Below are 16,258 nucleotides of genomic sequence, written 5' to 3' on the forward strand. Positions count from 1 at the left end.
GACATATCTTCTTATTTCTCAACTTGTTATATGTCCAAGCCAGAAACCTCTTCTTAAGTAGGTGATCTAGTGTGTTATCACCCACTTCAAATACCTTATAGTGTCCTTGTTTATTAACCTCTTTCTTATACTTGCCATTAGACTCATGTAACTTTGGGGGCATTAATAAGACTGGTACAACACATGGACTCGTGCTCTACCTCATTAGACCATTACGAATATGTTCTTTTACTTGTCCTTACAAAATCTTACATTCTTTCAAACTCATCCAATAATGTGGGTGATTAGGCAAACTTTCCTCTTCGACAAAATCAATGTGGTACATGATAATATGCATAGGGGATAACTCGTCTGGAAGTTCATCGAGCATAATTCTCTTGAATTCCTGCAATATTAGTTTCAACTTTTCTAAAATATTTGTGAGTTCTGTCTTTCTCATTTATAACTAATGCATTGATCTCTCCAATTTCCACAGATTTTTTGATGAAATCTCGTATGGTTATGAGAGATCACCCATCCACTAAAGAAGTCTTGGGTTGGTTTGTCATTCTCATAGAAGTGAAGATATAATCTTTCTGCCATCTTTAACAAAACAAGTATATTGTTCCCGCTTCTATACGTTGCATCAACATCGTACTGTTATGGTTGACCAAGTAGCATGTGACAAGCCTCCATATCAACCACGTCACACATTATATCACCCTTATAATGTTTACCAATGGAGAATGGAATATGACATCGTTTGGTTACCTTTGTTTTTGTTGACTTTTATTATTCATACAATCGTGTATGTAGATAGGTGCTTCTTTGTCTTCATTTGCAGCTTTTCCACCATAATCTTCGACATGATATTCTCATTGCTCCTACCATATATGATCATATCACAGATCATTTAGTTCATGGTACACTTCATTCGAAAGATGTTGTGTTGCTACAAATTTATCTCCTCCTTTAGCATGTATCATAGCTTCCTCACGATCAAAATGGTGACTTGTGATTCATCACCGATGTTGCACCATGAACATGATAACCAAGAGCTTAATCGCCAATATCATATTACTCATCGTTATGAACACAGGTCTTTCCTAAAGCTCCAATCAAATGGTCGATCGTCATTTGGAGTCCTTGCATGGTTCACAGATTCTCCTACTCGAAAGCTTTAAATATTGTCACCGTTGTCATAGAATTGTTTTCCAGAGCACCGTCCATGAGGTTGTCATTAAAACTATTATTAAATACCATCGAACTGAAGAAAAGTCTTGTTTTGATAACAACTAATGTAGGAAAGAACATGTAAAAATAATGAGGAAGATCACCTTCTTCCTCAAGTAATAAGACCTTGAATCAATAAGAAGAGTTTTAATTCCACAAGAAATAAGAGAGTAATTTCAAGTATTTTTATTGAATAAATTAATCTAAAATGCTTAATTACATCACTTATATGGAAGACCCAAAACCCTAATAGAAGTCCTAATTCAAATAGAATAGAAATTACCTTAAAATAGCAAAATTTTCCTAAAATAGAAAAACTACGAATAGAATAAAAATTACTGAAAAGATGGAAATTCTTAAATTGCAAGAATTAGTAGATTTGATAAAAATGGGACTTTCTAAAAAGACAAAATTTTCCTAAAATCATAGTGTCAAACTGGAAGAGTCATTTCTTTGTGAAAGGAATGAATTCGGCCGACATAGCAGGCTGGTTGACCCCAGGAGCACCATTACCTAAATATCAGTAGGTGTGTTTGGTAACGATGCCTATATTTAAAAGTTATGGCTGCTTTATGGTCCATACTTTGAAAGACAATTTCTCCCCATACGAAATGAATTTCTTCAACTTGGACATGTTAGAAGCTAATTAGATGATGCTCTATATAAGATTGATCCTGAATTTGACAGATTTCTTCCGATTTTGTTTGGACTTTTTTGATCTAGCCATACAAAGAAGGTATATGCGGCACGTCATACATCACAAGAAAGCTACAATGCACAAAAGTGGCTCTCCGCACTGCATCCCTGCTCCAGCAGATGGAACCCAGCATAATATTATAACCTGCATTATGGGCTAGTGCATGTTCACATTTCACATGAGTGCAACATTGGCACATGTGACATATCTCACCTCTCTTCTTTTTTCTTTTTCTTTTTTTTTTTTCTTTTTTTAAAGACACGAAAATTCTAACTCGATTCACTTGGGTCAGGTTGACAATGATACTTAACCCAACTGGACTGGATATAGCATCATCATCATGATGTAAGCCTTATGCTAATTAATTAGAGTAGGCTACGATGAATCCTAATCTTCCATTTCAGTCGATCAATGTCATATTGTTCGGATTCATATTGGAAGTTCTTTGGAGATTTTAGTTCCACTTTGAAGATTTTAGGCCAGTTTAGTAGACAACTGAAAATGGGTCCACTTCATTTTGGGCCTGTTTGGTATACGCCTCAAAATGGGTTCTTCTCAGTTTAATTAATCATAGCTTTGTACAAGAGATCGTGATCTCTAACACATAATGATAAACTGTCAAAGTCCAACCGGCTTAAATATTGGAGAGGAGTTATTTCACAACTTGGAAAAGGGGTCGATGGGCCCACCATAGAGTTTATGTGAAATCCACTCCGACTGCCAGGTGTGTAACCCCATGTTAGGTGCAAACGATCAGAAATAGTATACATGACAACGCTCAGCCCACAAACTTTTTACGTTCATGTGGCACACTTCAATCGTGGATGGGCCTGATTTTTAGGCCCCAGGGCTAAGTTTTGGTATGGAATCTAATGGTGAGTGGATTTGGTATAATCATCACGGTATGCCTACAAAGAAAATCAACAGCAGACATTCCTCCCAATGATTTCCCTTGGTGTGGCCCATCAAAATCACAGGTTAGCTTGATTATTTTTTATTTTTTTTTCCATGGGCCTAATGTAGTGTTACATCTAATAGTCAAGAGTGTATCTCACATACACATCGGAATGACCCCCCTAGGAAATAAAGGGAAACACCAAGGGAACAATTGGGAGAGAGCCGTCCACCCTTGATTTCTACCGGGCTTGCAATGATTATATAAAATCCACTCCAAACCTTAGATGCAAACATGAAAACTTAGGCCTGGGCCCAACAATCAGATCCATCCATGATTCAAGTGGACCACATGAAGGGAAACGGTTTGGAGGGTAAGTATTGCCCTGTACACAGTTTCCAATCGTGCAGTTCACCTGAGTCACAGATGGGGTTAATCTGGTTCGATTGTGTTCTGGCATTTGAATTCAATGATGAACAGATAAACAACAATTTACATGTAGAGGAATGCTATTTCAGTCGCTTATATACACATGCAAACACAAACACCCCAACACATGCCAATCTGGCATCTGCCCGAGACATCCGGGACGTTCATCAAGCAGGTCCCATGGTAAATGTGTCCTAGAATAAAGATCGGGCGGGCCTACCAGGTGCCTCATGGATGATGAATGTAGACGTTGATTACCATTGGTCACTAATGCTATGGACCATTAGATAAAACTTATTTTCAAGCACTTATCACTGAATTTTGATATTTTCAGTGATTGTCATTGGTTCAGATCGTTTGGCAAATCCAACTTATTAAGTTCTTAAATTAATTTCATTAAAAATATGGTGTTTTTTTTTTCTTTCCAACTCCCCTCCCTTTACTTAATGCTGAAGGCTGAATGCTGAAAGTGGTGGTGTATGAAAATTTCTTTTCACTTTCCACTAAAGTATCCCTAAACTTCAAATTTACAATTCAGCACTTAGATTAATTTTCAGAGCTTATTTTTCAGTTTATCAAAAGGTGCCCAAGGAACATGCCCAACAGGTCCCTTCTGATGAAGAACCCAGACCTCCCATTTTCACTAAGACCATCACCCTTCTTATTTCTTGCTCTTGCCGCTTTTGCCATGTGGATACTCTCACTGCAATTCTCCGACAGGTGCCTCGTTCAACCATAAGAAATGAATGAAGTCGTACAACTTTGCACTGACACTCACCTGCCTCAAAAAACATTTTGTTAATCTAATGAATCACAATAATTTAAGGACCTGTTGGAACGTGTGATTAAGTGGTATTGAATTGCATTAGATGGAATTAACACCATTATTACATAATGATTATATATCTGGAAATACCATGGTATTTTGACCATCCAATCCCGCATTTGGGATCGAATTCTTCCTTTGGGAAAAACACTGTTTTATGGGAAACCAGTGTTTGGTGGACACAGGAACTGTAATTAACGGACCAAATTTCACAACTGATGCAGGTCACGTATATTCATATGCAACTTGAGTGTTACATGTAAAGGGCACATATGGATGGACGGTGTGGATATACCACATGCATCAATGTGGGGCCCACAAATGTAGTGGATTTTGAAATCCAGTAGAAATCCCGTTATTTCTCCTGCTGGGACTGAAAGGTCAAATACCTGGATTAATCCAATCCTTCCCATTGATTCCAAACGCCAAATGGAATGTACATTGGACCAAATGCAATTCCATACCACCTAATCCCATGCTCCAAACAGGCAATAAGTGAATGGCTACCCGTGGATCCTCCTGTTCAATCGTTGCATAGTTGCATGAAATCTAGCCCATTAATCAGGTGGAAGGCATTGTGTATGTGCAATTGCTTAAAAATCATGTGCATTGAATGTGGACCATTATTCCAATTATTTTTCCATAAATCTTTGTATTTGTAAACAGGTGGCCCAATTGATGGCTAGACCATTCCAATTTTTGGGCCACAGCAAATACAGGGTAAGGCCCACCTGATGAATGCCCGGATCTTGCATGTATGTCAGTTTTCATAGGATTTGATGTACTACTATCAAGAGCAGCCTTAGCAGTTTAGCAGGGACCACAAATATATAAAGCTGGTGAAATAAAATCACACCTTGTAAGGTGTTGGATTCAACCGTCTCATGTGATCTGACCGCATTTGATCCATCTGTTGCCTGCAACGATCTCTGATCTCTTTCAGTGGCGGTAGCACTTCTCTTACTTTATCTTCAAGCGGCAAAGAGAATAAGTTAAAATTTTGGATTGTAAATGTAGAATCAGTGGACCACCTATTTATTCATTGTGGTATGGCCAAAGTGTGAACTCATTTGTTATAAAATTTTTGGGATGAATTGGGTGTTTAATGGCTCTATTGATGAGGTGACTTTGTTCTATCAATGGTTTGAAGGTTGTAAGAAATATTTGGATATTTTTTTTCTTGGATTTTGTGGGGATTAGGAGGAAAAGGCATGCCAGATTTATTTATTTTTGCTTTTTAATAACAAATACTCCTCTACTGCAGCTTTGAATAGGAAGATTTTGTCAATGACCGTCAATTGTGTGCTTGAGTCTCAGCATTTCAGGGAAAGGTCATTCGGTGGTCTTGCAGGTTAGCGGATTGGGAGTTTGGCATTCCAAAAGCTTATCCTGCTTCCTTTCTTTTTATTAGTTGGCCCAAAATGTCTCTGTTTTCTGATTTTTTATTCTGAACTAATTTGTATCCTCTTGGTTTCTTTTGGAGAATAAAATTTTAGTCATTATTTTTATTTTATTTTATTTTATTTTTTTTAAAAAAAGTGTGTCTGATGAGACCATTCTGTGTTTAGGTGTTCAAACAGCTGGACTCAACATGACTCCCGGCATGACACAAATCCTTTCTCGTGTCAAAGTTGGATTCCTCAACGGTGGAAATTAGAAAGACTACAAAGGTGCCAAGAAGGAAAGGAAACAAATTTCAGGCTGATATCAATGCAATGAATAAATAATAACCCCATAGATTTGCTAATCAAGTAAATGATATAATCATAGTTTTGTCATGTCACTGAAGCTTCCAAAATGGGGTCAAGGAGATGCATCCTTTCTTCCCTGATGATATTTGTTCTCAAGCTAGGCCTGAAACCTCCAAAACACAGAAGGAAAGTACTGTTAACAGCAGGAAGAGCAGTCCGTACTGCATGTAGTCTGTACTGCAAGCAGTACCACAAGCCGTACATTCAGCGATTATTATACGCAAAAAGCTGATGACGCAATAACTTGATTGACTAAGGAAAGAATATAGTCCCTAAAGACGAGACAGTCCCTGAGAACAGCTTGTTGACAGTTGTGAAGGTCACAAGATTCATAAAGCTGATGATGCAAGAACACGTTTGACCAAGGAATGAATATAGACCGGACAGAGTCCCCAAGAACAAGTTGTTGACAGTTGCAAAGGTCACAAGATTCATTAAGTTTGCTGCGTCCATGCGTGCGTGTTGTTTAATAACTACCAATATCTATATTTGGAAAAGACTACAAGACATATGGTCTAATTGAAGTATGGCCCTTCATAGGGTGTAAGGGCGTAAAAAGGATTCATGTAGCTGATCCCAATTAGTAGGGATAAGGCTATGATGTTGTTGATGATGATGATCTATAGTTGGAAAACTTTTTTCACATAGTAATAATTGTTTTAGGTTTATCATCAGTCCCAAAATAACCAATTTTGATCTTGGGTTGATAAGTCATGAGAGTGAAGAGATTGAGAATGATGTTGCCCATAGAATTCAAGCGGGGTGAAAGAAATGAGAAGTCTCTGAAATTTTATGAGATAGAATGTTAGGCAATTAAGGAACAACATGTTCATAAGATGTGTAGCTGACATAAGGATGTTGAGATGGATGAGTGACATGACAAGGATAGAATTAGAAACAAATGCATTTGAGGGAATTTAGGAGTAGCACCAATAAGTAATAAGATGAGGGAAAGTAGACTTGGATGACCCCAATTAGTTGGGATAGCACTTTGATGATGATGATGATGAGGTTTATCATTAATGGCCTTTATTTTTGGCATTTTTACATATAAATAAGGGCGTGATTTCAATGTGCACAGTGCACACACCTCCCACCATTTAAAGATGGTTGGTGGGAATCTAAAGGCCATTTCAAATTTGAATATCCAAAAGCTCATTTTGTAATGTGCGTTAAGATTTGGCAACCACACAAATCTTTCTCTATAAGTAATTTCATTATACTATTAAAATACAATATTTTATCATTTAAATATCAATACGGACATGTTGGAGAATCTGAATTTTAAAAACTGCTGTGCCAACACCCAGATCTGTGTCCAACACCAACACACGTGCCAACCTCCAAGTTATATTAGGAAGATACAAGTCTACAGCATGGTAATAAATAATGAACTATATAGCTGAAGATTAATACCTGAACCTCCAGCCCAGTAACACTTCAGAAGCTCCTCAACACGCTGGGGCACAACATATGCTCTCTTAGATTCATTGAAAGGGTGACGGCACAAAATCCGTTCTGCTACCTGAATGTTCAGAAAAAAAGAAGGGGGGAGAGAGAGAGAGAATGGTATGAGGAAACAGTGCAGGTATTGTTTTCATCAGCATTGCACAATTTACTTAATTGTTACTAAGAAATACTTAATAGCAGACCTTAATGGAGTAAAGTGGATCATGCAATATTGATAAATGGAGGATTTTATTTCCTACATAGTCCTGCAGTTTTTGTTTGATTGCACAGTGTTTGAAGTATCAGCATCGCTACAAGTTTCGCTGGCCAGGGATACGGAAACAATATCGATATCGCCGATAACCAGAAATGCGGGGAAGCATGGGGAAAATGGTGGAATTTTCAGCAAAACTTCAGGAGATGTTAAAATGTACATATTTGCATATTTAGAAATAAATAAATAAAAAGTGCAAAAAGAATGCATACATAGCAAGTTTCCATTTAATGGGGCCTTAAAAGCATGTGTTGTTTTAAGAAATCAGTCCAACCATCCTATCCGGCCTATTTAACCATCCAACCTTCCATCCAAACATCCATCAATATTGCAAAATATCAACAACACATGATATTTCACTAAGAAATCATCAACAATTGGAAAGGAAACGGAAGATTGTGGTCTCAATATCGTGCATGCAGCGATATCGATAATATCGAGATATTATCAATGACAAATTGAACCATGTGCCCATGAAAGAAAAATTGAAATATATATATATATATATATATATATATATATATATATATATATATATATATATATATATATATATATATATATATATATATATTCTAATAAACTAAAATTTGATGAATATCAATTCGTTGGCGATATTATTGAAATATTGTTGATACACTTATGATACAAGCATTACCTAGAATTTACATAGTCGAAAATATTGGTGATACATTGGTGATATTGATGCATTGGTAGTAGACACCTAGAATTTACATAGTTAAAAATATTGGCGATTACATTAGCGATATTGATACGTTGGCGATACTTAGCGATACATTGCTAATACTTGGAATTTCTGATACTACCGGCGTTATCGGTATCGCTACCGGTGTTATCAGTATCGCTGAGCAGGAGATAAAGATAATATCGAAGATAATTTGAACACTGATTGCACATACTAAATGCAAGCTAGCTTTCTAGGAGCAACTTACTATAGAAAGATGGGGAAGGAGGAAAAAATCAGAACAAAAAAAAAAAAAGAGAGGAAGAAGAAGAAGAAGAAGAAGATTGTAACTTGGTGTGGTCCCAAACAACCCAATTGAATGCCAGCTAAAATGTAGCAATGAGATAGGGTAGCATGTGAGCCAAGTACCATGGTGAAGGTAAGAATGTACCCAAGATAAATGAAATACAGGGCTCTGGATGGCCTCTTCTCTAATCACAAACTTACAAGTCCCATCTCTAATATGTAGAGTGATTTATTAAGATATCAATCTCTTACTTACATTCAACTAGGTGTTTGCCACATATTCTCAGCTAATAACAAACTCCCTAATCTGTCCTAGCCAATCAAATCCTATATTACTAAATAATTACCAATAGAAATGAAGGGCTAATCCCAACAGTAAATAGGGATTAAGAAAACAACAAAGCAAACCAATAGCAATGCAAGCTAGACTCCGTTTGCTAGATCACTCTTCCAAAGGCAATTATCCATGTAATCCCACATCCTTGGTCACTTGCAAACACCATTAGATGTCCTTGTGCATCACACCACAGTGGGGCCCAAGTGGCCCAAACATCTAGCAACCTAGCTCCTTGTTAATAGCAAGCCTTCCTGATGTTGGATGATGCAGGACAATTAACCACTTGCTCTAAAAGCTCGAACTATTAGAGTATGGCGAATTAATCCCTTTATCTCATAGCTCAGGCCCCACATCGCATGGGTTAGGACCTCGACCGAATCCCCTTCGTGGGCCCCAAATCACATGGGCCGCCCACCCCGAGTGTGTCCCCGCATCTCATGGGCTCCCCCACTCGAGCCTGATGTGAAATGCGCATTAATCACTCCCGGTGAGGAGTCTTGAATCCTCCGTGGGCCGCACCCACCCCGAGTGTGCCCCTGCATCCCACAAGCGACCCCACTCGAGCCCGGTGTGAAAATGCCCCTGCATTAATGGGCCCACAGTACAGAGGACAATCCCAGTTGTGTGGGTGAGACCCTGCATGGAGAGTACAATTCTGGTTTATATGAGACATAAGAAGTTTTATTGGAGAGTAGAGCCGGCCATTTTGGTAGGAAATGCTAGGATCTACCTGCATTCAACATGGGAACCTCCAACAGTTGAAATAGATCCATGGAGTCCACATCCTTCTGGCCCACTTGGATGTGCTCAGGGGCTGATTGTCCGAGAAGATAACACTTTAAAGTGGGGTTGTACGGAAATAAAGAGCCATAGATGATTTTTTAGGAAATCTTAGCCTTTGGATGTTTCGATCACAACCCGTACAAAAATCAACGGTGGAGATTGGTTTTGACTAGATGCTGCCTGCATCACAACTCAATGGAACAATCTAAAACAGGTACCTGAAAGGCTGAAATAGTTGAAGTTGATTGGAGAAGAAATCAGTACGTATGGAAGAGGAAGTGTAGAAAGAGAGAGAAAAGAGAAGATGGCTAGGACAATAGGTTGAGTAATCTCTTCACAACCCTCATATTATTTGTATATTTGTACATTTGGTGCTCCAGTAGAGCATTAAAAAAAAAAAAAATCATACACACATGCACTCAACTAAAGACAAAGTTATATATATATATATATCAATACTAAGTTAGGGCATAGATATCAATTATGCCGAACTTGTCCACTAGATGATGCAAGCGATCCTGAGCAATGGATTCAATGAACATATCAGCTAGCTACTCCCTAGAATGAATGAATGGAGTCGCAATTTCTTTCGTGGCCACCTTTTCACGGATGAAATGATAGTCTATCTCAATATATTTGGTGCGCTCATGAAACACAGAGTTGCTAGCAATATGAATAACAACTTGATTGTTACGGTACAAAGGAATGGGACCAGAAAGAGAGTAACCAAGCTCTTGTAACAAGGTATGAAGCCACATAAGTTCACACGCGGCGTGCCATTGCTCTATATTCAGCATTTGCAATGGACTGAGTAACCACTAACTGCTTTTTACTCTTCCACCCACAAAGGTGCAATAGCAAGATATAGATTGGCGATCATGAAGACTACCGGCATAGTCAGCATCAGAGTAACCAAAGAGGTGAGGATGACCATGTCACTGAAATTGTAAGCCTCGACCAGAAGCCGATTTGAGATAATGGAAGATCCAATACATAGTAAAAAGATGGGTTGTACGAGGAGCATGCATAAATTGACTTACGACGCCTACCGCAAATGACAAGTCAAGCCATGTAATAGTCAAATAAATGAGAAGACCAACCAAGTAACGATACATATCAAGATTAAATAAAGGATCACCATCATCAAGATAGTTTTTGAGCAACATCCATAGGAGTGGCAACAAATGGACACCCAAGCATGCTAGTCTTAGACAAGAGATCGAAAGAATATTTTCGCTACAATAGAACAATTCAAGACTTAGATCTGGAACCTTTAATACCAAGAAAGTAGTGAAGTGTACCTAAATCTTTTATTGCAAATCGTGTTTGAATAAAGGATTTGAAAGCAATAATGCCCACAACATCATCACCAGCTAAAATAATATCATCTACATAGACCAGTAAAATCATAATCCCGGTAGTATGGCGACAGATGAAGAGAGAATGATCTAAATGACTACGAACAAAGTCGAAGTCTAACAACGCATGGCTAAACTTGTCAAACCAAGCTTGGGGTGATTATTTAAGACCATAGATAGCCTTCTTGAGACAACAAACCCAATGTGAGCTACTGGTCAGGGAAAAACCTAGTGGTTGATCCATATACACTTCCTCAGCAAGGTCACTATGAAGAAATGCGTTCTTCACATCCAGCTGGAATAATGGCCAAGATAGATTTGCAGCTAACGAAATGACCACACAAACTAAATTAAGCTTTAGCCACAGGGGAGGTCTCAAAGTAATCCACACCATAAGCTTGAGTATAGCCCTTGGCGACTAATTGAGCCTTATATCGATCAATTAATCTATTTGGAAGGTACTTAATAGTATAAATCCAGTGGCACCCAACTTTCTACTTACCCAATTACCCTTAGGAAAGGGAACTAGCTCTCATGTATCATTTTGTTCAAGTGCTTACATTTCTTCCATCATAGCCTCCAGTCAAGATTACTAAGGGCCTCCTTGAGAATGCAAGGAATAGATGAAGAGGAGACCAAGGTAGGAACAGTGTTCGAAGTATCAATATCGCTGTAAGTTTCGTTGGCTAGGGATACGGAAACAATATCGATATCGTCGATCATATCGTTGATAACCGGAAATGCAAGGAAACATGGGAAAACGGTGGAATTTTCAACGAAACTTCAGGACATGTTAAAATGTACATATTTGCATATTTAGAAATAAAAAATTGCAAAAAGAATGCATATATAACAAGTTTCCATTTAATGGGACCTTAAAAGCATGTACTATTGTAAGAAATTAGTCCAACCATCCCATCCGCCCAATTTAACTATCCAAACATCCATCGATATTGCAAAATATCAACAACACATGATATTTCACTAAGAAATCATTTGGAAAGGAAATGAAAGATTGTGGTCCCGATATCGTGCATGTTGCGATATCGATAATATGGAGATATTATTAATATTATCAATGACAAATTGAAACTACATACAACCATATGCCCATGAAAAAAAAAATGAAATAAAATTTTTTCTAATAAACAAAAATTTGATGATATCAATACATTGGCGATATTATTGAAATATCATCGATACACTTATGATACAAGCATTACTTAGAATTTATATAGTAAAAAATATTGGCGATACATTGGCGATATTGATGCATTGGCAATACAAGCGACACCTAGAATTTACATAGTTGAAAATATTGGCGATTACATTAGCGATTTTGATGCGTTGGTGATACTTAGTGATACATTGTTAATACCTGAAATTTCTGATACTACCAGCATTATCGGTATCGCTGAGCTGGAGATAAAGATAATATTGGAGATATTTCGATAATATCGTAGATAATTTGAACACTAGGTAGGAAAAGGCCTGAAAGTAGGAGACAAGCATTGAAAGGAAACATAATCATGGATAGGATAACGAGTACATGATCGACTAGGTTTGTGTAAAGCAATAGGAAGATCATCATAAGACTAAGAGATAATACCTGGATCTCCATAAAAAAATAAAATAGGATGAAATGATGAAAGGCTTATTAGCAGAGGATTCTTCAGTATTTGGTACACACGTAATGGCTTAAGAGGTTCAGAAAGATGTGAATCTTCATTAAGAGAGGGAATTGGAAGAGGTAAAGGTGGATTTAATGGAGTCTCCCCCTAATTGGTAAGATGATTGTGTAGTGAATGTCCTTCAGGTGAGAAGTAGGGATCATCTTCAAAGAATGTGACATCTGTTGATACATACTTCTTGTGAGTCAGGGGCTTATAACACTTATACCCCTTCTGGGATCGTGAATATCTCAAAAAAAAAAAAAACATATTTTTCAGACCAAGGACTTAACTTGTCATTACTGCCATCAAGTTTATGAACAAAACAAGTACAATAAAAAAAACTCTAGGAGACAAAGGAAAGGCTTTATCATGAGGTGTAAAAGTTCAAAGGAAAACTTATTGTGTAAAACCTTAAATGCAATGCGATTAATAAGAAATACAATAGTAAATAAAGCATCATCCCAAAAACGTTTTGGAACATTCATACAAAGGAGAAGCGCACGTATAACTTCGACAAGATGACGATTCTTCTTTTCCGCAACACCGTTTTGTTGAGGGGTCCTTAGATAAGAAGTCTAAGATAAAATACCATAATCCTGCAAAAAGGTCAAGAAAGCTTTCGATATATACTCACCCATTGTCAGAACGAAAAACTTTAATGGGGCATTGAAATTGAGTAACGGCTTCGTTGTAAAAGGCCTTGGACATATCAAAAACTTCATGTTTGAATTTCAAGGTAAACTCATGTCATTCGAGAATGATCATCAATGAAGGCCACAATATTTATAACCTAGGATAGAGTCAACAGGCCAAGGGCCCTAAACATTAGAATGAATCAATTGAAAAGGTCTAGACTTCTTTGCAATCGAAATGGGAGGAAACACAGTTCTATAATGCTTACAGAATTCACAAGTATCACAACATAATGGTTTAACAGTAGAGATAGGAGGGAAAACAAGTTTCTGTCTTGATAAAGATGGATGCCCTAAACAACAATGCCATCCAGACATGGACTCCCCATCTAATGACGAAGTACTCATAGGATTAGTTAGGCTATCATATAGGAAGTCAATCCTATCACATTTACTACCCCTACCAACTGTTTACTTTGTTTAGAGATCTGAACATACACAATGAGAAGGAAAGAATGTTATGGAACAATGTAATGATTTAGTAAGGGAACTAACAGACAACATATTTAATGAAAAAGAAGAACCTGGAGAACATAAGATAGTTAAATGGTAGGAGAAAGGGTGATGGATCCAATCCAGGGAGAGTGATTACCATTGGCAACTATAACAAAATTAGAGTGAGTACTAGGTTCATAAGATTGGAAAAAATGAAGCTTACTGGTCACATGAGATGAGGGAGATGAGGACGCATGGAGTGCAATACCTGATTGGGCTAAGCTAACACTGGAAGTAGGGATCAGGTAACAAGAGTGGTAGTACATCAAGGCACCATATGCTTCTCGAGTGATGGTAACTGAATCACCTGAAGCTAACATCTCATGGGACAATGCCGAAGGTACTTGACGAGATTTCTCATAACTAGATGATATGACATCGGTCATATAAGCACCTACCCACGAAGGGCGATCAACAATATCCTAACATCGATCAATTGTATGATAATGCCACCGCAATGAGAGCAAGTATGGAGAGATCCATCACAACCATGTCCATAGCAACTAAAAATGCGGTAATCACAACTACTTCTGTCAAGAGCTTGACCTCTATTGTTGTAACCAGGAGCATGATTGGTACTTGGGGTGCTCTAACTTGAAGACCGAGAACCAAAACTAGAAAGGTGTTTACCAGTTATGAATGCAGATCTATCATCGACAACGGGTGCAACAAAAGAAGGATCGGTGATTCTCTGAACATGAGAGTAGACAATTGGTAGAGAAGAGAAGGGCTCCATAGCTAGAATTTGACGATGATCACTAATATTCTGAATCGAGTCCAGAGAGAAATTGCATGATCCGAGTCTCTTCAAATTGTTGTCGAATAAGTTCATGATCTTGAGCACAATGAGATGGGACATGATGGTATATGTCAAGCTCATCCCAACATACCACATAAGATAGTGAAGTACTCCTTCAGGCTTTCTAGATTCTTGGTGAAACTTACATATGTCCGAAATCAACATGTACACCTTGGATATGTTGCGAGCTTAAGAATACATGTCTTGGATAGTATCCCATATCTTCTTAGCTGACGTTAAAACATAACAGAATCGCTAATGGTGCTCTCCATATTATTTAGAAGCAAAGCCATAACTTGATCATTTTTTAACACATGCACACACACTCACGCCGTAGTGGGTTTTCACCACCTATGGGTGCTCGAACTCTTGACCAGGTGCTAAAACTCCTATGAGTCTACCACCGGATCAAGAGCAAAGCCATAACTTGATAATTTTTCTTAGTCTAGGTTTTAAATCCCTCATCAGTTGAATGTAGAGGCTCATCCAAGATATAAGAAAGTCGCTCACTTTCTACAAAAATGAGCTTGATGGATTGGGCCCATTGCAAATAATTGTTCCCATTTAACTTGACAGTTGTAATCAACAAGGTGTGAGCATCAGAAAGCCACATAAGAGCTCCAGTAAAGAGCATATCTTCCATACTAGGTTGAAAGAGAGATGGAGAATGACCAGATATATATATAAACCACAACAATTATCCTAATCACACCGAAATGGCAAATACACCTAATTTTCAGTGTATAGCCACACTGCTAGAAAATCAGAAATTCCACATAACAAACCCAAAAGCTTAAAGGAAAAGTAAAAAATCATGCCTAAAAGGATGTTGGACACCGGACCCTATCTGAGTTCACATGAAAAAGGGGGAAACATAGCAAAAACGTCAAAACCGCACACCAATCTCCCCAAAAACCAAGGAAAAGCCACTCTCCATGCAAAAAAAGAAAAAACTCCTAGGGTAGTCAATAATGGTCAAACCGACCAACCCCCTTCTAACCTTCCTCAGAAAAACTCATCCAATTGGAAGAAATCTTAGAAAAACTCGAAATGGGCCATTTCTGAAAAATACCCTGGGGCCTCAAAACTCACCTTAAGATTGCTCAAAAAATTCCACAAAAATCACCATAAACCTTCTAAAATCAAGATCTATCAAACCAAATACTTCATTTGTTACACGGTCGTACGAATGGTACAAATGCTAACGTCAATCGTACGGTAGCTTACATCAGTGAAGTGTCGCAGCTATGAACAAAACAGCAAGATGAATCCTTGCTTTGATACCAAGTTAAAGTAGATCGGAGAATAAATCAGTAGAAAGAGTGGAAAAGGAAGTGTAGAAAGAGAGAGAAAAGATGGCTAGGGAAAAAGGTAGTGTTGTTATCTATTCACAACCCTCATATTATTCATCTATATGTACATATGGTGCTCCAGCAAAGCATACCAAAAAATATATACACATGCACTCAAGTAAAGACAGAGTTATATATATATTTCAATAGAAACTAAGAAAAGGGCCGATCCACATGGTTTCAATTGAATTTGGATAAGATGACAGGACATTTGTTGCGAACAAGCCATGTATTGGATCATTCGA

The 16,258-nt window shown here is 37.8% G+C and overlaps 1 protein-coding gene across 2 annotated transcripts in view; it reads right to left on the reverse strand.

The window, feature by feature from the left end:
* Positions 1–3,709: 3,709 nt before the first annotated feature.
* The window catches only part of LOC131237546 (nicotinate phosphoribosyltransferase 2-like), a 60,213-nt gene continuing 47,664 nt past the window's right edge, over positions 3,710–16,258 (reverse strand). The window contains exons 14-16 of one of the 2 annotated variants that reach the window (XM_058235363.1): positions 7,227–7,335; positions 4,916–5,028; positions 3,710–4,011 (exon numbers count right to left, since the gene is read on the reverse strand). In XM_058235363.1, coding sequence (XP_058091346.1) covers positions 3,934–4,011; positions 4,916–5,028; positions 7,227–7,335 — 300 coding nt within the window. In that variant the 3' untranslated portion in view covers positions 3,710–3,933. Of the gene's footprint in view, positions 4,012–4,915; positions 5,029–7,226; positions 7,336–16,258 lie in introns of those variants that run through there. The other variant, XM_058235365.1, reaches the window with a different exon arrangement.

This window comes from Magnolia sinica, chromosome 2 (assembly GCF_029962835.1).
Source record: "Magnolia sinica isolate HGM2019 chromosome 2, MsV1, whole genome shotgun sequence".
In the NCBI taxonomy this organism is placed as follows: Eukaryota; Viridiplantae; Streptophyta; class Magnoliopsida; order Magnoliales; family Magnoliaceae; genus Magnolia; species Magnolia sinica.